The 25,476-nt window shown below is 34.8% G+C and overlaps 1 protein-coding gene across 2 annotated transcripts in view; it reads right to left on the bottom strand.

The window, feature by feature from the left end:
* ANGPT1 (angiopoietin 1) overlaps positions 1-25,476 on the bottom strand; it is a 268,562-nt gene that overhangs the window by 44,436 nt on the left and 198,650 nt on the right. For both annotated transcript variants that reach the window (XM_082364362.1, XM_082364363.1), the window contains exons 5-6: positions 15,240-15,367; positions 6,849-6,950 (exon numbers count right to left, since the gene is read on the bottom strand). In XM_082364362.1, the coding sequence (XP_082220488.1) occupies positions 6,849-6,950; positions 15,240-15,367 (230 nt within the window). The remainder of the gene's footprint in view (positions 1-6,848; positions 6,951-15,239; positions 15,368-25,476) is intronic.

Here is a 25,476-nt window from a genome sequence, read left to right as displayed (position 1 = left end):
GAGGTATTCATTAATAAAAGTTTTATTTTATCTGTATTAAGAAGAAGTATGAGGGAAGTACTAAAATAATCACAGCAATCCTTATTTTCTCAACACAGAAGATAGAATTTGGAAAATATTTGTTTTTTTTCATATTTAATGTATATCAACTTTACAGAATTACAACTACAGTAGAAGTGTTCTTAACTGATTTCTCCTTTAACCAACTTAACATATGAATCACTATTCTCCATTCCTTATTTAAAATATATTGATGTCCAGAGTACACTGAAAGTATTAAATACATTTGTGCACTACTGTCTGCCAATTGAGTGACTTACCAAAGGCCAACTGCATTTGGTCTCAAACTCATTTATTCCAGTTCTGTTATTGTAATAATAAGATTTATAATGTTATGTAAATAAGTTAAATATTAGTGGGGAAAGAGGAGTTTTTGTTCTGTTTTTTTATAAAAACTAATTTAAATATTTAGATTTGCTCAATGAAAGCAAATCACTAAAAAACGCTTTTGAGCTATATGTTGTTGCAACAACTCTAAAAGACTGAGGAAAATAATAAAACTTTAGAGGATTTTTACTGTACATTACTTTGTATATGCCTTACTTGCTCTAGTTTAAAAAAAACAGAAGCTAGAAATTTGATGCATTTGATTATGGGAAAGTTTTATGAGAGAGCCACTGACTCAGAATTCCAAGCTTTGAGCCTACATTATAAACACATGGGTAAATGAATGTGTATTTTTTATATTTCAATGAAATGTATTAGCATATAGAGGTACACTTTTAAGGTTATTCCCCAATTTAGCTTGGTTTTTGATTAACTGAACACCCTTTGTCCAAATTGCAGTGGGTATATGCATCCCCAAAGACCATCTACCTGTAGCTCAGAACACAGGTAGATGATGAAGTCCATACTCCAGTGCCTCCTTTCTTCTCTGTTCCTAAGATGCTCAAGTCACACTTTGCAAGAGTTCCACAGTGGCAGGAAATCTTAGAGCAATTTAAGATGTGCTAAGAATTTTACACATTTTTAGGGCAGCTGGTGCTTCATACCAGGGAGAAGAGTAAAGTTTACCTTCTCCAATGAATAAGCAAAACATAAAGTTACAGGGGACTGAAAGTCAAAGAATTAGCACATTCTCAATTGCAGCAGCCACTGGGAAGAAAAAAGAAGACTGCTTGGATTCTCTTTGCATTTCTTCTCAGCTCAGACATGTCAAAACTCTCTCTATAGCCACTTGATTCCCTCTTTTGTGTAGCCAGTTAGAAGAGATTCAGTAATTGTACTAACTGTGAATAAGGAGGGTGGGAATGATGAAGTGTTAAGTTTTAGATCAAATATTTCCATGCTGTTGAAAGTGTTGCAAGGATAAAAGCTCTCCAGCTTAGTGAAAAGTACAGTGATCTCCAGAGAGCCTCAGAAAAGGAGGAGCATTTGTATCACTCCTCCAAGAGCCTCCATTCCCCTCTTGGCATGCAGGCTTGTACCCCCCTCTAAGCGGAGATTAACAACCCTTCCTAAACAGTTTGCTCTTTCTGACTGAAAATAGAGGAAGAAGCAACTGAAAGCAATGAAATTTGCTTTCATAAACCAAAATTTTATTTCATGCACCTTCCCAAAAAACTTTCTAAATATGCTATATTGGCTGCAAGGAATCAACATGACTGTTAGAGAGATAGTGTAGGGAAGAAACCTTCTAATAGCTGAGCGCAGTGATGCAGAAACAAGCATTTCATCATAAAGATGAAAAATTCAAGAAAGAAGGGGAAATGGGTTCCTACATTAGTAAACTGTCTGCTGGCTAGTTTATCAGGCCGGCCACGAATCTGACACCTAGGAATAAAGACTTGGCTTTGATTAAACAACTTCTACTCTCTCTCTCTGTTCCAGTTTGAAGGCTTGCTCTGCCACACATTTGCTGTTACTTTGAAGCCTCAGCTTCCTTATATGCAAAACAAGGATTTAAAATGTCATTTCCATATAGAGTGTTGTGAGAAAAAAGTGAGATAATATACCTAAAGCATCTATCTCAGTGCTGATGCATGAGAAGCACTTAACAAAAATCTAGTTGTTTTTATTATAATTAGAGGATATATCACAATATATAGTAATTTTCTGTTTACTCGCCTGTCTCCCAAGAGACTATAAACTGTGTGATGTTAAGCGGTTCTTTTCTACTCTGTATGAGAAAGGGAACAAAAATAATCCAGGTCTTGTCTTAGCCTGAGAATTAATAAGGGGATATGAACCAATTCTTTAAATGGCTCTCAGATGCTAGAAACTAATGTATTCTTATGACAAGTTGAATATTGGTTTATACAAATGAGTACTGTCATTTTAATCCGAGAAGTTAATTATTAAACAAGAAATTTAAACCAACTGGTTGCAACTGGGGCTAAACTATGATACAAACCATAGTTTGTGTCTACAGATTATCTTCTTACTCTTGTTTCTGCTTTCTTAATGCTAAAGAGAAGCTGTCTTCTTCAACTCTACTGTGGTCCTATTTTTTTTTAATCCCTTTCTCACTACATTTCAAAAGTTTTAGGATCTACAAAAGAGGTAATTTTTGAGATCTTAAGCCCATGCTAATAAACTGATAGTTTTGGCACTTACTTTCAATTGACAGTGTATATCAGAAAGAGCTGTGGAGCTTTTTCAAAATATAGATGACTTGGTTCCTGTATGGTGGTTCTGACTCAGTTATGTCTGGGGTGGTCTTAGAGATCTGTACTTTTAAAAGGTTCCCCAGGTGAGTCTGCTGTGTACTAAAGGTGGGGAACCATAGGATTATGATGTAGAATAACTATTCCGAGTGCAAATGAGAAAAAATAAATTAACCAGATCAAATTACCTAAGTGGTACAAGGGAAGAGATAGGCATAAAACTTCATCTTCATATTTAAGATATTAGGAGTTAAGTGTTGATTATGTACTATGGGGCTGTCCTTGAAAAAATTCATATTTATGCCTGAAATACAGAGATGACCAATGCACAAACAAGCAAAAAAAGGTTTACACATTATTGTACACATAACAGCTTACCACAGGTTTATATTTTACTCCAAATAGATAGCTTGCAACATTCATAAGAATAAAAGTAAAATATTATACAAAATTCAGTGCTGACACTGAAAAAGTAGCAAGTCCTTATTGAATAAACAAACAATAGTAATAAAGATAGAATTTCTTCCTTTTTATAAATAAAATCCAAGGATGCTATGCCATATCCTTTCATGAAAACTGTTTAGTTACGTCAATCATAATCGTATGAAAGATTTTGATATCATAATTCAGATAGATTGTTAATCAATTTTAATCCTCCTTTAGCTCTTTAATAAAAGGCAAAAGACCCTGGAATTTAGCTTAAACTAATACTGACTTAAAATTGGCCTTAAAAATCACATTTTGCTAAAAAAAAAAAAAAACAAAAAAACCCCACACAGGGTAAAGACCAATATTCATTAGTTTTTGCCAAAATCTGCAGAAATGTTCAGTTTTGGTTTGTATTTTTCCAAGTTAATAAAATAATTGTCTCTGATACTTTATTTGTTTTGTCTGATAATGCTCATAGGAAGTGTTGACTTTTTATAGCTGAAACAATTGAAAACAGACACAGTCCATGTATCCTATGGATTTCATCTCTTTTCATAAAATGATTAAAGAAAACAGATAAGAAGTCAGGGTTACTGAGCTGTGGCTTTCCAAAGGTGCTTAATATACAATTCAATTGTGCATCTCCTCTAACTGCTGAGACAGCCCAAGAAAGATCAGAGGATGATTTATTTCAGCATTTTAAATTTCTTATATATTTTTCTCCTTTTAATGTGAAGATGTTAAAATGCAGTTGAAAATGTGCTCTTAATTTCTTTCCAGAAACAAAGAACTCCCAGAAGGTATTGTGCTCAGCCTGAAATACTTGTGTAGGAAGCTCTGTTTATATGGGTAATTGTTTTCAATACAAAGACAGGTTGTCTCCAGGGCATTAGTCACTACCTTCTATAAAGTTAGGCCACTGGGGTACTATTTGGAACTCCTAGCTTGATTGGGCTTTATATGCAAAAGTACTGCTGGTAAGTGTTATTGCTGGAGGCCACTAAATGGTATCCTCATGGCTTGAAGGAGTTAATATAGTTCCTTAAGTGCCTCATTAAAAAAGCCTACTCCAGACTTCCCTCTCGGCAAACATCTTTACAAATCCATAAACCAGGTTTTGCTTAATCTCCTCATAAGGAAGTTTAAGTGAAAACAAAGCTTAGGTGAAAGATTTTGTAGGCTTAAAGCCAATGTTAAGAATCAAATAAATTGCAAATCTTCCATGTTGAGAGAGGTTTAAAAATTATAATTATATATTTGTAATTTCATGCGTTGGTAATGTTAACATATTGTTCTGGAGACCTTATGAAGCAAGAGGCAGCCCATAGATGTCAACCAGAATGAAGGGAAGGAGGGGAGGAAAGGCAGAAAAGAAGGAGGGATGAAACTATTTCTACACTCAGTGCCTGAGAGAGAAGTGAAGCATCTTACTGCATTTAATAGATCAGTGAAGATTGAGGAGGAAGTGGTACACGCCAAGAAGTTCTTTTTCCCAAAGGATGTGTGCATCCTTGCCCCTAGCACCAAGTTCTGATTCAGGGAGCAGAAGTGGGTGTGACTGATAAGGATTGGCATAAGGGGTCTATATCCATTCTTTGTGGAGTCGTTATTTTGTCTTTAGGTGAAAGAAAAGCTCTGGAGGAAACAACCGAAACACTTTATACCATGTATTTTGGTGAAAATTAACCAAGTTATAACATATAATAAATTCTTTTAATTAAAACAAAAAGACGTCATCAGACTCATTTTGCCAAAATGTTTCAGAAGTTTGGAGTTTATCTCATTTCTGAGCATGTAGAATTGACACTCGGATGATAAATTGTTCTAGTTTGAATAAAACATGATAGTCTTTCTACTTTAAAAAAGGGAAAAAATAAATAAATAAATAAAAAAGGGAGAGGGGTAAACTTCACAAAAGCTGTGAATAAACAATAACTCAGTCCCATTCCAATAATTTAAAAAATTGCTTAAAATATATACATTTGGTAAATGCTTATGAGACATGAATCAATGCCATCCTTCATATGTCAGTCTCTCTTACTTAACGTGCCTAGTTTGCCAAGGCAGCAGATGCTTACAGCTAGTAAGTCACCATTTTGGAAAGTCACTGTGATGACAACTTTATATCAAATTTTCTTTTACCATTAGTATTAATAATAATGTATTTCAGACTTGCCAGAATCTATATTTATAGTCTAATTCTCAGATAACTTCTTCACGTCTCATTTTAGTAGTGAAAATAATCATGATTTAAGGTGATTTGCAAAATAATATTTTTGCCAGAGTTAAGAAAAAAATTTGCAGTCTTTGATGTTTTAATCTTGGATCATGATAATACTTACTATTTACTGACAATTCAATGTTCCAAGAGCTTTACTTATAGCTAATTCTCACAATATCCCTGCAAGGCAGATGAGGTACTATTATTAATGTACTCTTTTAACAAGTGAGAAAGTTAGAAAGTTAAGGTATGGGTTAAGTGATTTGCCAAAAATCACCCCATTTGTAAGTGGCACGGTAAAGACTAGAACTGTGCATGTGCAAGGCAGGAAGCCATGTCTCCAGGGCGACCCCAGAACCAAGAATCTTCAGTCTACAGAACTCAAAGAATAGAAATGTTGCTCCTGGAGCTCTTTACAAAGCAAGAAATCTTTTAATATGAAAACTTTGGGTTCCAGCAGCTTACATAGACTGATTCAAGCCTAGCCAATCAGCTTCTACGTTTGAAATTCCCCTGATCCTTTAAATTTCACCCTGATCCCTGGATTGTGGAGACAGATTTGAAGAGCCTTGCCTCTTGTCTCCTTACTGGTCGACCTCGAAATAAAAGCTCTTTCTTTTCTCAAAAGTCTGTGCCATAGTATTGGCTTCTACAAATCTTAGGCAACGAGCCCTTGCTCAGTAACATCACCTTTATCCTATGTTCTCACAGATAATTTTGTATAATAGGTTTGATATAAAAATTAGGTAAGAATTTATGTATGAGGCTTACACATATTAAACATTGAAAGGGTTAGATATGATGATGGTGATGATGGTGATGATGGTGGTGGTGATGATGTCTGCTGTTATTTTGGAGACCTCAGTGAATCATGCCTCACAGTTCACACCCTTGTGTACTTGTCTCACTTTGAATCTGGACTGGCCCTGTCATCAACTTTAACTAAAAGAATGTAGTGGAAGTGAAACCATGCCATTTCTGGGTCTAATAAATCTTAAAAAGGACTGGAAGGTTCTATTTTTGTGCTTGAGGGATGCCAACTGCCACTTAATAAGTCTGATGACCCTGGATCACTGTACTGGGAGAAGCCCAACTTAGCCACATCGAGGAGTTCTCAGTCCATAGCCAGCAACAACTTGCCAGCCATGTGAGTGAAGCCATTGGTAGTACCTCCCAGTCCTGCACCACAGCCCACAGCCCTGCACACTTCCCTTGTCCTGGCTCATGTACCCAGCCTGGGTCTAAACTCTAGCTTCCTCCACCCTCATTCAACCAGGAACAAATTCAGACAATATGTAACAGTTCACTAAATAATTTCAGTAATATATTTTTCCTTCTGATGCACACATGGAAATCATTTACTGAAAAAGATTTATGAGTGTTTTGTGTTTAATGAGAATAATGTCACAAATGTATCATTTTATTTTTAAAATAACTGAAAGACATCTAAAAATACAAAGGTTTATCACATAGTGTAGTGAAGAAAATCTCATGATAAAACATCAAAAACTATGTAAATTCTTCCATCTTACCATTTTATATTCTTTCCAACCTCTTTGGAAATCTAGACTTCCATCTTCACGATGCTGTATTACAGTCCAACCTCCCCCATTGAGATCCATATTGCAAAATACCTGACAAAGGGAAAATAAAGTCAAGTGAAAATTACGTCTATTTTAAACAAACAGGTATCAGATATGCTTCAAGACAGAAATAGGATGGATAGGTCTATAGACAAAAATAATAAAAATTGCCATACTGAAAATATTAATTTAGACATTTTATTGGCTATTTCTTCCTATATTCGAGTTGTTTCTGATTAAATCCCATCAAATGTGCATAAATTACTTGTAAAGGTTTAAATCAGTCAGCTGAAAATTGTCTCAGTCACAGACTATAAAAATTATTTTTAAAAAGTTTGTCTTAAATGGTAATAGGCACTATGCATATTCAATTTTTTAAAATGCTACTAAAAGTTTCCAAAGTTACACACCATTTTATTGCTAAAACATAAGATTTGGAATTTTCTAACTTTAATTTATTAAATCACAATATAATAATAATAAAGGTTTTGGAAAAATAATATTAAAAAAATCATTTATATTTAGCTATTACACATTTCATTGTATATTAACTCCTACATGCTCATATACTACAATAATTACTCTTGATGGTTCAGTATTACATTAGAGGCAAAATTTGGTCCCCAGCATATGGAGAACACATTATTTGCCTGAATTTTTGTCATGAACAATAAGAAGAGAACATGACATACTGTATTCCTTCTGACTGTGAGAAGCATTTCTTTCCCATGTGGAAAAGTTATCCAAATCTTTCAAAGACTTATGCTTATTTCAATTATTCTAAATACAATATTATTTATTTAGAAATTGATTCATTTCTCCCCAAGTCCACCCAAGGAGAGAAACATATCTGTAATGGCATTATCTTTGGAGAGCAATCACTGTAATTGATGTAGCATAAATGTGGCAGCTTGATTATTCAAGGGCTCAGCTTTGGGGAACATCATTCCCCCGGCAATTGAATACTAAAGCAATTTGGAGGCTGGCTAAAGGTGTAGATATGAGGCAACAGCAGCAGGCAGGCTGTGTGGGCAAAGAGCTTGATTAAAGGAAAAACCTCAAGTGTTTTCCCTGAAGCATTAAATTTGGAGCACAAATGGCTAAAGGGTATGAAAACAATGGCAAGAAATGTTATTCAAAGGACAAACTGTCCATGTACTTCCTGGCAGTAAAAGGAACTAAGAGGTACATACTTAACTGTGAGCATATAAAAATAGGCAAAACGCTCTCCTGAGGGCTCTCCCTCTAATTTGAACATCCACCCATCAGTATGTATTCATTATCACTAGGAACTGACTCACCTCCAAGATTGCAGATTTGAAATTCCTCTCCCTGTCCTGAAGTTCTCCCTCTACTAATCCCTTAGCCTCTATGCACCTGCTCTTTGTCCTCAACATAACCTCCGTCTAGTCTTTTGTCTTCCTTAATTCTAATCCTAATTCAATTTTTTTCACCCAACAAGCATTTTTGGGCATTGATTCTGTGTTACAACTGGTGAAATACGGATCATTTCCTCAAAACACCTAAAAGTTGAAACATTGAGTGCCCCTGTAGAGTTAAGGAGATGTGGGAATCCACAATTTTCAACTCTAGTGACCTGAGAATAATAGAGTCAGTAATCTAAATGAGAAATTTAAGGAAGAGAGCTAACATGTGAGAAAAGAAAATGATCATGGTTTTGAAAACCTAGAGTTTCAGGTAGCATAGTCATCCAAAAGGGGGAGTTTATTGATCAGTTAGAGATGATCTAACTGTAGGTAGATCAAGGGTAAGAATAAGGATAAGAGCATGAGGGACTAAGAAAGAAATAGTCATAACGATACTATGCCTTTTAAGTGCTAGATAATTTAAACACTCTACACGCATTTTCTAATTTATCTCACAACACCCCTGTGATGTAGGTATGATTATTATCTCCATTTTGCAGATGAAAAACCTAAGGCTTTGAGTATTTCAGCAACTTACCAATGGTTATTATTAATATAAGATACTGGATCTAGGATTTGAACCCCCTGTTTACCTAATTCAAAATTATATTAGGGGTAATCTTCTTGAAAGCAGTAGTTGATAGCACAAAGATGGAATTTAAAGAAGTAAAAAAAAAAAAAAATGGAAACAGATGTGGGGGGAGGGTCGGGTCCAAGAATGGGGTTTGGTGAACAACTGATGGAGATAAAAGACACCAATAACCTTTAGGCAGGCAGGAACTTCATTTTATTTGCTACTGTCCCTGGTGCCTAGAGCAGTATGGACAGTAGCCTAGCAGGTACTAAATGAATATTTGTTGAAAAACTAGAGATGCAATAAGGAAAGACATAAAATAGGAAAACTTGATTAATGGAATGCAGTGAAAGCTGGGGATGGATTTTGAGTTGGGGGAATAATCTACTTAATCAAATATTCCAGACAAGTCAAGATAAATAAAGATTAAGAAAATACACACTTAAATTTAAAATGAAGGAGCCATTAGTGATCTTGAAGAGAGAGACTGCAGGATTCCTATAAGAATAAAATCCAGATGGCACAGTTTACAGAGGGCATAGTTGATGATTCAACACAAGTGGCCAAAGTGGAACTTTACTGGTAAAACAGATAAGAGTGAGTGAAAATGTCAAGGAAATATTTTGTTAGAGAAAACTAATTTCACTTGTTTTTTAATTATATTTTACCCTGCCTTGACTGGTTAACCTAGAATTTTTTTTCCAGATTTTGATTTCCTAATGGACACTGATTGCCTGAAAGTTTGCCAAACTGTGTTTGCAAACCTATGAAGTCCACTTAACACTCTCAGGGAAAGGAATAACTACATCTATAAATATAGAGTGTGTAGAGAAAACTGTTCTTTACAGTTTTTTTATTACTATTATCTATGTTATTAAAATTCTATGCACTTAAAAAGTTTTAAACTCACTAATTTTAGAAAAAGACAACTTTCCTTTTAAACAAAGGTATCTAGTGACTTGAAAATGTTAAGATGTGTTGGGAGTACTTCTTAGGTAAAGACCCAGAGAAAGTTGCCCAGAGGAGAGAGGAGTTACCCAGGCAGATTACTGCCTTGGAAGCTAAAGTGCAGAGAACTTAAGAGGTTAGACTTACGCTCTACAATTCTTGTTAGGACTCAGTAATAACAGCAAGGATAACAGCTGCCATTTGTGGAATGTGGACACAATAGAACTGAATGACACATTGGTTAGGGGCATGGACTCAGGTGCAACATTGCCTATGTTCAAGTCCCACCTCTGCTCTCTCAAGCTATGTCATGGATCTTTTGCAAGGATTAAATGAGTCAACGCATATGGAGTTTTTAGAACAGTGTTTGGCACATACTAAGCTTTGTCATTAATCTCTTAGATTATCTCATCTCTACAGATGAGATAATATGTATTTATATTGTGCACTTATACTCTATGTATATAATATCTCATATATTATAACATCTATTATATATGTTTCACATAATTTATTATTTATAATTTATTATGAATAATATAGGACATATAAAGCCAAAATATATAGAAGTTCAATAAACTGTCCTTATGATTACAATTACCAGCTTCTTGTTAATAATACTGGCATCATCAATCTTTGAGCATGCTTTTTAGTGTACGTGTATATGTATATATATACATATATGTATATGTACATATATATATGAAGTTGGATTCATGCTAGCACACACACACAAAAGACCATGTTATTTCTAGTCAGAAGAAAAATAAAAAGCCTATGCTTAACAGATGAAGGAAGTTAAAAAAATTAGGTGGTTGGTTTCAAAAGATTTGAGATATGAAAGGACTTGAAAAGTTCCTTCGCCAATATGGTATGGTCTGTGCTATCTGACAGTGCCCTTCCTGTAGACACAGGCCCCACTACATTTACTATGCCTGTTGTATTTATTGATCATATGACTTGGGCTTAACTCTATCCGAGAAAAGATTGAACTGGCTCCTATCCCAGGCAAGGTCAAAGCTTTCAAGCATTAAGTATCCTTTAACATAATATAACGATTTAAACCCAAACAAAAAGGGGAAATTTGATTCACATAGTTCTTATGCTTTTATGCTGTGTGCAAGTTGGAATGATTAACCTTGTGAGTGTTAATTATTTTTCCATAGCCTTAAATAAAAAAGGCTCAATACATTTGTTATAGTCCTTTTCCAAGAATTAGAGAGATTATAAATTCAGAAACAAATTTTTAAATATTTTACAATAATCAGAGTTATGATTTAATGGTTTGTTTTAGTGAATGAAACTAAGCTGGTAATAGTGCATTTGGTTTTAGAAACATGAAATAAAAGGAAAAATCCTATTCCCTACTACCATGCATGAAGGGAATTCAGAGAGGAAGATAACCACAAGCTATTAATAATGAAAAAAAGTAAAAAATAAATATATAAATGATCTAATTCTCATTTTCTATCTGCTTGAAAATTTTAATAGTCTTAGAAAACTGCCTTTGGCTTCCACGTCACATTTGAAAAGATAATACTCTTCTAACTTTTGCAGACATTCTTTCTTGGCAGGGAATGATGTTAGTCAAAACAACTGTGTAACAATTGTGTATACTTGCAACTCTCACTCTGCCTAAAATTAATAATTCTTATTAATAGTTTTTGTTAATTGCCTAAATAGGCCAATTTAATTGATTGATCCATATCTTATATCATACATAATTGAACTTTTTGTTTTGTTTTTATATAGGCTTGCCTTGAGTTTCTCACCCTTGCTAGAACTTCTGTAAGCACTAAAATGAGCAAAGTTTTTGTTAGGCATATCCACGATTAGCACCAAACTTTATAGCTCCGAAGTATAATCTACATGGAAGGGTGAAGGTCCGAAAGATGCATTTTCCAAGCACTTTTTATAGAACTGAGAGAATACCAATTATTTATATCAAAATAAGAAAAGAAAATGAGATTACTGGGTAGGAGGAAGTGGGATGGCTTACAATCAGAACATAATTTTCTGATAATAAACTCTTACCCGTGTCATTCACATAGGTTCCTATAAAAAATTATGAATGGTGCGGCTTTGGTCAATTCTAATATAAGTAATTATCCTACTTAGTCCCCTCTTAAGATGGTACAGTCTAGAGTTAATTCCTTTGTTACAAAGTCTGTGTTCAATATTTACTATGTGATTTGGGAAAGTTATTTTTCTAAAATAGGGATAATGGGAGCACCTATATCATAGAGTTATTGAAAGGAGTAAACAAGTGAGTATATATATATAATGTGCTTAGAATAGAAGCTGGCAAACTGTAAATGCACAGTACTTTTGAACTATTATATTAATCAGTTTCTAAATTACACTGGGGAAGTTCACACAATATTTGTTCTTACTAATGTTGAGCTATGTGAATATAATAACGGATTTAAAACAAAACTTGCTACCTACCAGGAAGTGCAGGTGCATCAGCCTAAAGTATCCATCTCCATAACAGAACAATATTACTACTTGTGAGAGGATCGTGATCATAAAAGGGAAAGAATAAAACAAGGGAATGAACACTTAAGTCAAGAAGGAGGCCACAAGTCTTTCTTCCTTATGGTCAGTTATCTCTCCCTCTCACCATGCTCTGCTATTATTTCCAATTAAACTAAATCTAATGACAGTACAAATGACATGTGAATTTCTCCTTCTTCCATCTGAAGCTCCATGGGGCTGTTTCTACAGTGATAAAATTTGCCTCTTACAGGCCTGTATTGATATGATTGCTAATCTGTTTGGGGTAATATTTTTCCCTGGGACTAAATCTAGTAAGTTTAATTTAGCAGGTATTTGGCATTTGTGGATTTAATATTTTAGATTTTCTTTTAAGAACAACACAGAAGCTCTATAATATGTAAAATTCATTATTTTGCAGAGGCATAAATTTAAATCATGTTATCCTTGTGAAACCAACATAGAAGTCAGCCACTGAACTAGTGAACTGGATGGATCCTCTAACCCACTCTTTCATGTAAATCTTTTAAAAAAGCAACTTAAATATATTTAAGTTTATAAGTTATTGTTCAAGTTTATGAGTTATTACTCAAGTTTATGAGTTATTCAAGATTATGAGTTAGGATACTTTTCTTCCACCCTAACAGAAGCAGTGCTTCTGCAAATAGCCTGTGCATTATTTGCATCTCAAAACATTTTGAACTAGAATAGAGTTATGAATTTACATGACTTAAATTCAATGGAATGATCAAACTTTACTTGTAATGCTCTCACTAAGGGTCACGTGGTAGTACTGGTGATGGACTGAAAAAGATTCTAAAAGTGTAAAAGTTAATCTAAAAACTTTAAAAATTATTTTATTTATATATTCATACATATAGAATTATTAAGAGTCTAAAAGGAGGGTCACAATATTTTTAGTTAACTTTATTTTTATAGTCATTATGTTAGAGGGGAAGTGACAATCATTTAGGGGTTCTTTCAGGTCTTGGGCAGCACAATAGGTAAATTGCAGAAAGTATTTATGTTAGCTCCACTCCTCTCTCCTGGGACAGTTTCTAACACACTTCACATGCCATCTGTATGGTGTGTCAGTGTGTGGGCGTGCATACATGCCTGTGCACATGAATTGAATTTAAACTTAAGTATGATTTTAAGATATCAGTAAGCAGAGTAGGAAGGCTTCATGTCATACGATCCAAAGGATTCAAAAAGCTCATTTTTACAATAAATTACCCTCTCCTCTTTACTCCTAAACTTGCTATTGTACCTTCACAATTTTTTTTTTTTTTTTGAGACATGGAACACCTGATTCAGTAAAATTTTGCACAGAAGCCCGAAATGAAATACAGTGAAACCAGACTTCTCTGGTAGGTGACCCAGGTAGCAATGTCCATAACTGCCTGCCACCTCTTTTACCCCCTGCACTTTCTCTATCTCTTCCCCCTGTTATAGGTCAGTATGGAAGACCGTTTTTCAGAAGAAAATTTTGTTCCAGCAAAGGGAAAAATCATTGAGCTAACTTAAACCACTAATCCTCACTGAAATCAGCAGAGAGGATAGTAGAGTCCAGACTCTCCCTCTTGACATATGTGTGACATCTGGCAAACTGGTCTCCATGATCCATTTCCCTCACCCATCAAAGGAAACTAACAATCAGAATGACTAAGTAAGTTAGGCTTACTTACTATATACTACACAGAAGTGTTGATATTATCATCAGCAGGTCATTTATTTATTCATTCATTTCAGCACATATTTACTGAGGACCTATTATGTGCCAGAAACTATTCTGGGTCCTGGGAAATCAAAGATAAAAGTAAAATCCTTGCCTCATAGAATTCTGGTAGTGAGAGAGTCATGCAAAGTTGCTTAAGGGAAACAGGGAAAGCCTTCCAAGAGCATTTGCACAGTACCCAGAGGAAATGGGGACAAAGGACTGGTAATTTAGGTGGGGCAATGAAAGGAGAAAAACTGTTCCATCTTTTGAGGATAAAGCACTGCAAGGGCAGGTGGTCCTCTTGGGGTCTTGAGCATCTGGCTGAAGTTTTTTATATGTTGAAAAACAGGGCTTTCCTCAAGGCTCTCCATAAACCCTACTTCAAACAGCCTCTATCACTACACTTCTACAGTATGTTATAATTTCTGTGTAATTGTCTGTCTTCACCACTACACTGGGAACTGTTTTATATTATGTCCCTAGTCATTTACTGACAAATAAATGACATACACTTAATATGTATTGAATGAAGGAATGGATGGATGATTTGACGAATAAATAGGGAGAAAGAGTATATAGAGGAGGTGTGACAGCAAGACAGTGTTTTCTTACTTCAGAGTTTACTTTGGATCCTGTTCAATATACTGATGAAAACTATCCTCCAACACACTCTTTTAGGTAAATATGAAAAGCAAATCCTTTCAAGATTATGAGTTAAGATCAAATATGTTTCTCTACCCTAATAGGAGCAGTGGTTCTAGAAACATGTCCCTAGCTCTCTCTCCACGGTATTTGAACTGTAGATGATGTGTACCATCTGGGTCCTTGGGACTTTGGAAGATGGTTCCTAACTCATCTCCATGCACTTGAAGTATATGTGACTTCAACATGTAATCTGTACAAGGCAAGCATTTATGAACAATGGGACATTCCAGGAATGAGCAGAGGGTAAATGGAAAACTTTGTGTGAAATAGGGATGGGATATGTGAGGGTTGGAAGAGGTCTGTACAATAGGGTTTTCATCTTTTATGGACCTGGGAAACAGAGTATCTTTGGGAGAAAAGAGCTCAGGCACATATATTTTCAGTTTAACAAGCCCACAAATCAATCTGATTATTCAGCAATTCAACTAGGATCTGCTTTACATCTCATAAACAAACACTTCTGGTTTTACCTTTTTGGGTTCTGGCATATTATTAATATAAATAGTGTAGATTCCACTTTTATTAAAACCAGCTTGATATACATCTGCACAGTCTCTAAATGGCTTTTCTTCCTCTTTTTTTCCTCCCTTTAGTAAAACTGCAAAAACAAAACAAAAAAAAAAAGATTGCAATATGTGAATATCAGTACCATTAGTGCCCAAATGGACTCCAAGTATAGGTAAGCAAGTCTTCATTTCCTCCAAACAAATGTCAATGTTGCATTTATTGAAAAATCAATCATAAGAACAATACTAGATTTTGAGGTGACTCACAGAATTACAAAACTATAGGAAAAATATGTGCTCAGTTTATAACTGAATACTTTTTATATTTTGCTTAATTTCTAGTTTTTTTCTCTATCACTTCCAGAACATCAACTCAAGGGACAAGTAACCTGATCATGTAATACCTGCAATTGGTAACGATTTCATCAGTGTTTCTCTAAAATTTCTAAAACGTTCTTACCTACATTTCACAGGAAAGTTTGAAAAATGCTAAAGCATTTTTGGAGGAGGGAGAGGTGAAGATAAATTCAAACATAAAAATAAAATATGGAGGTTTAAGATGCTAAAAGAAGGTTGTACTGTTTTTCTGTGGCTTTATATTGAAGAGCTCCTAGAAATTTTTATTTTTTAAAAACTCTCAAAATAATTAAAAGGTAGAAAGAAGTCTCTGATCCAATTTAACTATCTAGAATGAAAAGGGAAGTAAACGTTGGTTTTTATTTAATGGTCTGAAGTTAAACTATCAGGTGGATGACACACAAATAGAAGAACAAAAATTAGGGCTTCCCTGGTGGCGCAGCGGTTGAGAATCTGCCTGCTAATGCAGGGGACACGGGTTCGAGCCCTGGTCTGGGAAGACCCCACATGCCACGGAGCAACTAGGCCCGTGAGCCACAACTACTGAGCCTGCACGTCTGGAGCCTGTGCTCCACAACAAGAGAGGCCACGATAGTGAGAGGCCCAAGCACCGCGATGAAGAGTGGCCCCCGCTTGCCGCAACTAGAGAAAGCCTTAGCACAGAAACGAAGACCCAACATAGCAATCAATCAATCAATCAATCTTTAAAAAAAAAAAAAAAAAAAAAACCACATGGGCTTCTCCAGCTCTGGAGGAGGATTCAACTTTAAAAAAAAAAAAAAAATTAATAAGATTTGAAATTAAGTTATATAGGTGGAAGAGCTCAGTAAAAGCTGGAAGTCAAGTGGAAAAAGAAATTTAATTAGAGATAATCTCTACTGAGAGGAACTTTATTTCATTCGTTGAGCTTCATCCACTATTAAGTTCTTATTAACGAGATCAAAATACAAAAATGACTCATTTAATAGTCCTCAGCTAAAGATATAGGTGGTATCTTCATAAAGTATTTATGATTTAGTATTTTCTAATAAATACATGTTATTTTAGCAGTTTGCTTCATTAGCCTTTTTTTGAAGTTAAGACTAAGAATATTTTATAATCTTGCCCTTAAAGTCTCTGGTTACTTAATAATTATCTGCTTTCAATCACTCTGAGTCACTATGGTATTTAAAAATAATAATATCAAAGGTAAGCTATAAATCAGTGCTCTTAAAATGATTTTAAATGTTCTAACAATCTAAAATACTAACCTGATTTATATTTGACACATGGTGTTACTAATTTATAGGTAATTAAAAATTAACAGTCTGATCTTTGTAGAAAGAATGACTATCTCAATATAAATATTTCAAATTTTCAAAAATTACTATGGTTCAAGGAAATGAAATACCCATGTCATATATGTTGCTATAACAAAAATATAGAATTATAACATTTAATAGCATTATGGTTCTCTACATAGCTCCTGTTTGCACAAGTGGTTTTGCCTACTTATATTAAAAGCTACTTCTAAACACCACCCATCACAATTGCAATATCAGGGACTTCCCTGGTGGCACAGTGGTTAAGACTGCACGCACCCAATGCAGGGGGCCCAGGTTTGATCCCTGGTCCGGGAACTAGATCCCACTTGCATGCCACAACTAAGGAGCCTGCCTGCCAGAACTGAGGAGCCCATGTGCCACAACTAAGAAGCTGGTGAGCCGCAACTAAGCAGGCCGCCTGCCATAACTAAGACCTGATGCAACCAAATAAATAAATATTTAAATAAAAACACACACACAAAAAACAATTGCAATATCAACACAAAATAAGTAATCAGAGGACTAACATCATATGATGGTGAAGAAGCATTGCACAGAATGTATGCAAATAGCAATTAAAAATGAATATTTATATATTAAGAAGCTACTTTTAATGGCATTGGGCATGTCAATGGATTATATAAAGGTCTTGTTTTCAAAAACAAGACCATGTCAATGCATTTCACTTGTGCTTACTTATTTTAAGCTAAATGGACTATTATTTTTCTAAAACAAAACCTTCCTAAATTCTAAATGCTTGCTCTTCTGTTGAAAATAACCAAATCAGATGCAAAAAAAAAAAAAGGATGTAAAGAAATACTAACTAAAATTTATAATTCCTTGGGAGGATGAACAAACAGGAAGATGTGGTCAAGAGGAATTCAACGGTAAACCCATTTTTCTTTTTTGGGTGAGAGGTGGGGAAAATCATTTATCTAAAGAAAGAGAAAATGCTTTCTTGTTCAATGTACCACTTCCTGCCCTCCCTTATTTAGTTATGTAAGGAGAATGCATTCCCTTCCCACTTCTCTGCCACCTCCCTTCCCCTTTTCTTTTCCTCTTCAGGATGATGTGGGTGAAAAGACTGTTGTGTGGGAAGAGGGAAGCTATTTCACACACTTTTTCAATAACACAGAAAAAAGGAAAAAGTTGGATACTATCTTATTTTTCTGGAAACTAATTTATAAAAATGTTCAAACTATGAATGTAAGTCTTATAACTGGCAAAATGGTTTGAGGAGTCTACCATAAAAGGTACTATTAGTGCTGTGGTTATACTATGGATTCGTTGTCATTGTGGCAACATATCTGATATAGATGTTTCATTTTCTTGAAATATAGTTTCATATTTTTGAAAAATTGAAATACATTCTTTCCAGATGATTAGACTGCTTGTTTTTAATTACTTACTAATTAGTAATATTATGCTTGAAAGTTTGATCCAGGCTACATTTTAGAGTAATACAGCATTTAAAAGCAATTTAAAAGTTTCATTCAGAGCTTACCTTTAATATTTGTATTATATTCTATGGTCTGAAGACCCCTTCTATAAGAGTAGATTGACTTTCAGAGTTTTTCTTTCTTTTTTTAATCTATAAAGTGGGGAACTTATACATATCTCTGAGGCAAGTATGTGAATTACATAATGCAGAGTGACTGAATTATAGTAAGTACCAAGAAATGGTAGTTATTGCTGTTATGGTAATAATGATATCATCAATGGCAACATTATATTATTATTCTTTCTTATGGAAAGGACACTCAGGCTGTGGAAGGCTAGCCAACCCACCCAATGGAGTGGTGGATGCTGCTGTCGTCTACCCTCAAATATAAATACTGTAGCTGACTAAATGCAGGGAAGTTACAATTGACTGGTTACATTTAGGATTATATTGAGCTGGCCTCTCCTTGTCAGAGTTGGCTAATAATTGGCTTATTTCATTCATTGACTACATCAAGTCACACCATTGTTAAGTTTAAGTGTAAAAAACCCAGGTAAACTAATCTTGCTGTATACTGTAAGCTTTATTTATTAAGAATTAAAGATTATTTCAGATGAAATGATATATGATGTATATACCAATATGTTGATTGTAGAGATTTAATCTCCTAGCTTCAATTTTCATGCCTATTTTCTTTGTTAAGTATTGGAGAATTCTGAAATGCAGTGTTATGATTTGATATTGTAAAACTGGACACACAGTAAACATTTTAAAACACAGAAAGGCAATAACAAAGATGAATTAACTGAACATTGCAAGTGTCAGAACTAAGGATAAATTTTTGTAGGAGGTCTTGAGATTCAGCAAGATGGAAGATAATGCCTGGAGGAATATAAGATAAATGACAAGAGACAAACATGGAAAACCTGATGGAAGAAGATAAAAGAAGCATCAACTGGACAGAGCAGGGAGGAGCAACCCTGATGCTTGATATAGGTGTTTTAGCTATCTGTAAAAGTGGTTTAACTTCTAATAATACACTGGTTTAAAAGCATGAATTCTTAAAAAATGATCTTTACATCTAAAAGTTCCGTCTTTGACCACATACTCTTATTTTTTCCTCTCCCATTCTTTAATTCTTAATGAGTTTGTCTTTCTTCTAATTGAGAGTCTAGATCCCCACCATTACTATCCACCTCTTCCTAGCCTCCTTTTTCTTTCTTCCTACCTTCAGTCTGAGAGTGAGGCATTTAAGCACGGTTCAGGTGGAATTGCTAGTGCCCTCCTTCCGCTGTCCTTTCATCCACTAACCCCTTGTATGGGTAAATCTTGACCGAAGGAAGGACGTTTATTCACATTCTCACCCCCATTTCTAGACTGGAAACACTAAAGTGAGGCTATTTAATACCACTGAAATGTGTACTTTCTAAACTCAGCTGTGTTCTCTATGCTTCTCAGTCAAACCCTTGGTCATTTCTAACAGACTTTTTATTACATTTCCTGAAAAGCGTATTTCAAATCTTTCTACTTTTTTCAAGATTAAATCTCACTCCTGTCTTCTCTATTTATATATGACCTTGTTTTATGGTTTACTATGACGATCAAAACCATTTAAAATAAGTCTCCTCTACCTTTTTCCTCTACAGAAGTTGTCTTTGCCTATCTTTCCCCTTGCCTTTTGTGTTGACCTCTCTTAGTCCCTTTTCTACTTCTCTAATTGTCCTTTCTCTTTCCTCTTCATTGGGTTCTGTTCCTCTCCTCACCTACCAATAGATGTTCACCAAGATTCTATTCTTGGATCTCTATGCCTTTTTCATCTGCTCTTGTTGCAAACTATCTTCTATGGCTTCAAACTTTTACACAGATTTCTAAGATACAAGCATTTCTGACACCATGTATTTGCTTCTCTCATGACCTCCGGATCCTCATTTCTACTTGCCTGTTGAGCAGTTCCTGATGCAACCCCAACTTTCATTTGTTTAATGTTACCTAATATTTTCTTCCGAAACCGATGTTCTCTTTTTCTCTTACTGATCCCACTATCCTTCCTCAGTTGTCATCGTTAAAAATTAATGAAAGCCTAAATGTAAGATAAACAGACTGAGGCTTTTAATTTGTCTCTCAATTTAAAAGACTGCCTCCTGTCCCTTCTTAGTTTAACCCATCCTATATTAACAATTTCAGTAAATATTGATTAAACATCTGCTATTTGCATGACTTTTTCAAGACAATGGAGATACAGACGTAAGAAAACCACAACCTGTCCTTAATGTGATCACAGTCTGATGAGAGAAAGACCCATTAGCAGGTCTTCCATAATATCTCATGATAGCTATACCTATGATTAGTATCTTCCATGATAGGGAAAAACCCAACTCAAGCTGGCTGGAGCAAAAAGATAATTTATTGAATCATGTAATTCAACAATCTAGGATAGAGCTTTAGGGAAAGCATGATCAGGTTTCAAACAGTGTGATCAGGAATTGGTTTACTTATCTTTTTCTTGACTCACTTGTTGCTGACTCTCTACCTGGTCACAAGATGGCCAGCAACAGCTTCTCAGTCTAATGTTACCAGTTTAAATATAATACCAAACAGAGATAATGCACACAACTGCTGTTTTGGAGATATGTATCAAGTGCATTGAGAGTAGGTGCAGAGACTACACTCTATTTCTGACCAGGTAGACTTGGGGAAGGCTGTTCAGAAGAGATAACACCTGAATGAATAAAACATGTAAAAAAGCTATCTGAACTAAATTTTAAGAGCTTGGTATGCCAGTTCAAAGACTTTACCCACATCAATATCAGCAAATAAATCTTAGGAAAGTCTTAGGAAGGAATCATTATTCATCCCTTATCTATACAACCAAATCTCTGTGATCTAAAGGGAAAGAACAGGGACATAAGCAGGTGCATGTCTGTCTTTCACCAGCCGACATTCAGTCAATGAGCAACCTGAGACGCTGACTCCAGCAGCTGTTAATTTTATCTGGTCCTTGCCTTCATTTGCCTACTCAATTCCAACCCAGATGGCATATCTACCACTGGGCTGACTTGAGGGAAGAACCATGAAAGCTAAGGCAGAGGGTCACTTCAAATCACATGAACCCTCAAGAGAAAACTTCCTGGAATGTGGAATTCGTAATTCTGAGTCTCAGAAAACCTAGTAGAGAATGCAGAAGACAATTAGCCTTGCTACCAGAGACAATATAAAAAGCAGGAGCCCTTGATCCTACTTAATTCCTAATAAGTTGCTATAAAGGGATCAATTCTTCAATTATTCTTTTTAAATCTTAGATGTGGCTAATCATTCATATCTCTCCAGTATTTAGCAAACATCAGAATGTATGCAGATCATGTTATTGGTTTAAGGATATTTCCTGTGGTACTTTTTGGACCATTAGCATTAAGGAGATCATAGTACAAGGAACTGACCCTAGCCTGTGATTTTCAACACAACAGGTCACTGAAGGTAACTGAACATACAGATGAGTAAAATGGCATATCTGACAAGGTGCAAACAAGCAAAAAACTGATTGATTAGATTCTCTAGTCTTCAGCCAGGTGTGTGCGTATTTCATGGAAAGGCCATTTAAGAAATTCCCTGGTATCCTAATTTACTTGAAAGGACTTTTAGAAGTAGAAGAAGGTAATATTTTGCATTTCAAGGGTGTAGAAAATATGTTTAAAGGTTTGTAGGCAATATTCAATATTTCAATATTTTGTGGGTGGGTGAGGAAGACTTACCGATGATTTCATAAATACGTATCACATATGTATAGCTATATAAACACATATGAGTTTTAAGCTTATAAATTAAAACTTTCAGAATTGGTATTTTATTTCATATAAAATATATGCATATGAACCTAAATATCTGTGGGTTGATAACTCAGCATGATTGTTTTTAACCTACAAAAATGGCAATTACCTATTTTTTTAATCTTATATATATATATATAACATAAATTGCTATGTCACAATGTAACAAACATATTTATAAATACTTTCAATCTGAAGTCTTTGGTTAAGTAGTTAAAGGCTTCCTTTTTAAAAATCTACTATTCCTTTTCCTTTTAACTGTGGTATAAGGGAACACTTGAACATTGTTTACTTGCTGCACTATTATTTTAATTAAATTTTTTGTAAAAAGAACTGTTTTTATTCTAATTTAAATTCTTTATGTGTATATATTTTGTAGATAATATGTAAAATCTTAACTATCATCTTGGTGGAAATATAATAATCATGATCATAATAAAATCAACTAGCATTCATTGAATACTAATTATGTGCTCAACTCTGAATTTCTCGTGCTAAGTATGTTTTATATGCTTCATTTCATTTCACACTCATAAACATCTTATGAGATGGATTTGTCAATATGTCATTTTATATATGAGAAAACTGAAACTCTGAGATGCTATCTAACTTCACCAAAGCTTATAAGTAGTGGAAGTCTTTAACTGTAAAGCCAAAACTACTTCTTACTGGCTTCTAAAGTAATGTCAAACCCAAATAGAACTCTAATACGTTATTTGTCGCAGAGTGAATCCCCAGCAATACTTAGCTGAAAAGGTCCCACCCTAGGGTCTTAGGTGAATCAGGACAGGCCTTAATTATGAATGGGTATAGGCTCTTCTCATGGAAGCAGGAAGTATGGGAAGAATGACAGGAGGCAGAAATGACAAGAAAGAAGAAAAATGTTGAGATGAAGGTAGACGAGAGGAACAGGTAGCAGAATTTCTGTGAGACGGGAGCTCTCAGCAGCAATATGAAGCAGTGATGGCCCACAACTTCAAAAGCAAACAGAGGATTAGGAAGTAAGAGGTCCCTGAGCAGCCACATTGGATTTAATAATGTCCATACCCTAAAAGTCATGCTGATCAGGATTTACCCCCATTAGTTTTAGATATTATTCTCAGAAGCCTAATTATTGATCCCCCAGCCTATGGACCATTTGCTAGCAGCTACAAGTTTAGAGGAGGGCTGGTTGGGAAGGTGAGAGTGGGCATATGTCTGTGTTTGTGCTCATCTTCTAGAATCAGGCCTGAAAACAATGAGAAAATTGATAACTAAAAGCTTTTTTGTGGGTATGAGGAAAAAATAGTAATTTTTTTAAAGTAGGCAAAAATAAGAAATGATAATAGTTTGGGCAATATATAACACAAGGGATAAATTATATACTTTTAGAAAGGCATCATGGTATTATGGTGTAAATTAATTCATGCTGATGATAATGAATTGAATTATTAGAAAAAGCTTTTATGAAAACACTGCAGAAAATTTGCCATTATGATATTTAAAAATTTTCTTAAAATTTTACTACTTAAAGAGATACATTATATGGAAAATATATTACTCATTACATATAATTGTAGGTAAATATATACATTTAAAAATTTTTATCTGTCTTTAATTTTTTGATTCTTACAAAGGAGTCATATTTAAAATAAGCCCTACAACCCTGCAATCAACTGTTCAGAGAATTTTTTTTTTTAACATCTTTATTGGAGTATAATTGCTTTACAATGGTGTGTTAGTTTCTGCTGTATCACAAAGTGAATCAGCTATACGTATACATACATCCCCATATCCCCTCCCTCTTGCATCTCCCTCCCACCCTCCCTATCCCACCCCTCTAGGTGGTTACAAAGCACTGAGCTGATCTCCCTGTGCTATTGAGACGTATAAGGTACATAAATGATTAAATCCATGTGGACATGCATAGTACCCTATGTCATATGTGGATTGCTAATTTTATGGTACTTGTTTCAGTGTGGAATAATGAAACGTGAAGTAATTCTACATATTTCTATTTTTGTTTGATTAGTGTATTTAAATAAATTTTCTAACACTCCACTAATGTGAAGTGACTCACATATGTAACTGAATGTATACAATGCATATTACACTTAGAGCAACTAAGAATGAAAAAAAATTACTAAAAGTTGAAGATGGATTTACACACAATCTTTGTTTAATCAAGTGATCATTCGCTTTTTATAAAATTCATTTCTGTGTTTTCCCTTTGGGCACCCTGATGGGCAGTTATGAGTGCTACATGATCCTTGCCATTTGTTCAGAAGGTCATTTCATTAACAAAGATAGTTCAGGTGTTTCATGTGTGTTAATTTCCCATGTAATGTCTTCAGCCTGACTGGAATATACTGATTTTCAATAAATGATTTCTCACACATGTGGGAAGACTTAAAGGGCATCTTTTGTGCTCTGAGCGGACAAATAATTGATTTCAGCAAAAGCCGTTAAAAATGGAATGAAAGTCCTTGGGCAATGCTGTAAAACATGGAGAGTAGTTGCCAGATGCTTTTGAAAACTGACAAAAAAAATGCCACTTTGAAGTTTTAAATAAATAAAGGCTGACTGTCACCATAGGTATGTCACTTTGGTTCTTACTCTTGTGGTGAGATATACTTGATGAATACTACTTTCCTACCTGGGGGTATACATGGGATTCTACTCTAACTTTGGGTTTCCTCAGTCATTATGAGTGACACAAAATCAAGAGAAGATATGGAATGATTGATAGGAGTCATAAAATGCATGAGTTTGTCTAGGACACCGGGCAAACTCTAAGGCGTGTAGTACTTTTATGTTAAGCAACGTGGCAGCAGCACTGGGGCTTAAAGTCAGTTGTCCTTCTTCCTTTTCTATCTAGGCTACCATGCCCGCCCTCTTGATGGCATACGTCATAGCTGCTTCAAGACACTGGTGAGGAAACCATCTCAATCTAAGTCCTAGTTCTAGGGACATGGGCTGGATTAATTTTGGTTGAGATTTGGTTTATTTGTGCACTTGCGAGTGTGTACATGGGGCCAAAGCAACCGGCAAAACCTTCCTTTAGAACAAAATTGTCACTTAAAATTAAACCCACAGTTCAGATTCATTGTTCCAAAGGAACTCACACTGATTGTGAAAACAGAATGTTCACACCTAAAATTAATTATGAGTACACTTAAAGACATGATAAAATTAAAAGAGGTTTGACTTAATTGGTATTAAATTTAATAATTTAACTTTATCATAAATTCATCAAAAATTTTATGACTTATTTATCTATTCTTGGTAGGTCACAT

Source organism: Balaenoptera borealis (assembly GCF_965194805.1).
Source record: "Balaenoptera borealis genome assembly, chromosome: 17".
NCBI classification, from domain to species: Eukaryota; Metazoa; Chordata; class Mammalia; order Artiodactyla; family Balaenopteridae; genus Balaenoptera; species Balaenoptera borealis.
The sequence above is the reverse complement of the archived record's forward strand: the minus strand, read 5'-3'. Positions and strand labels throughout refer to the sequence as shown.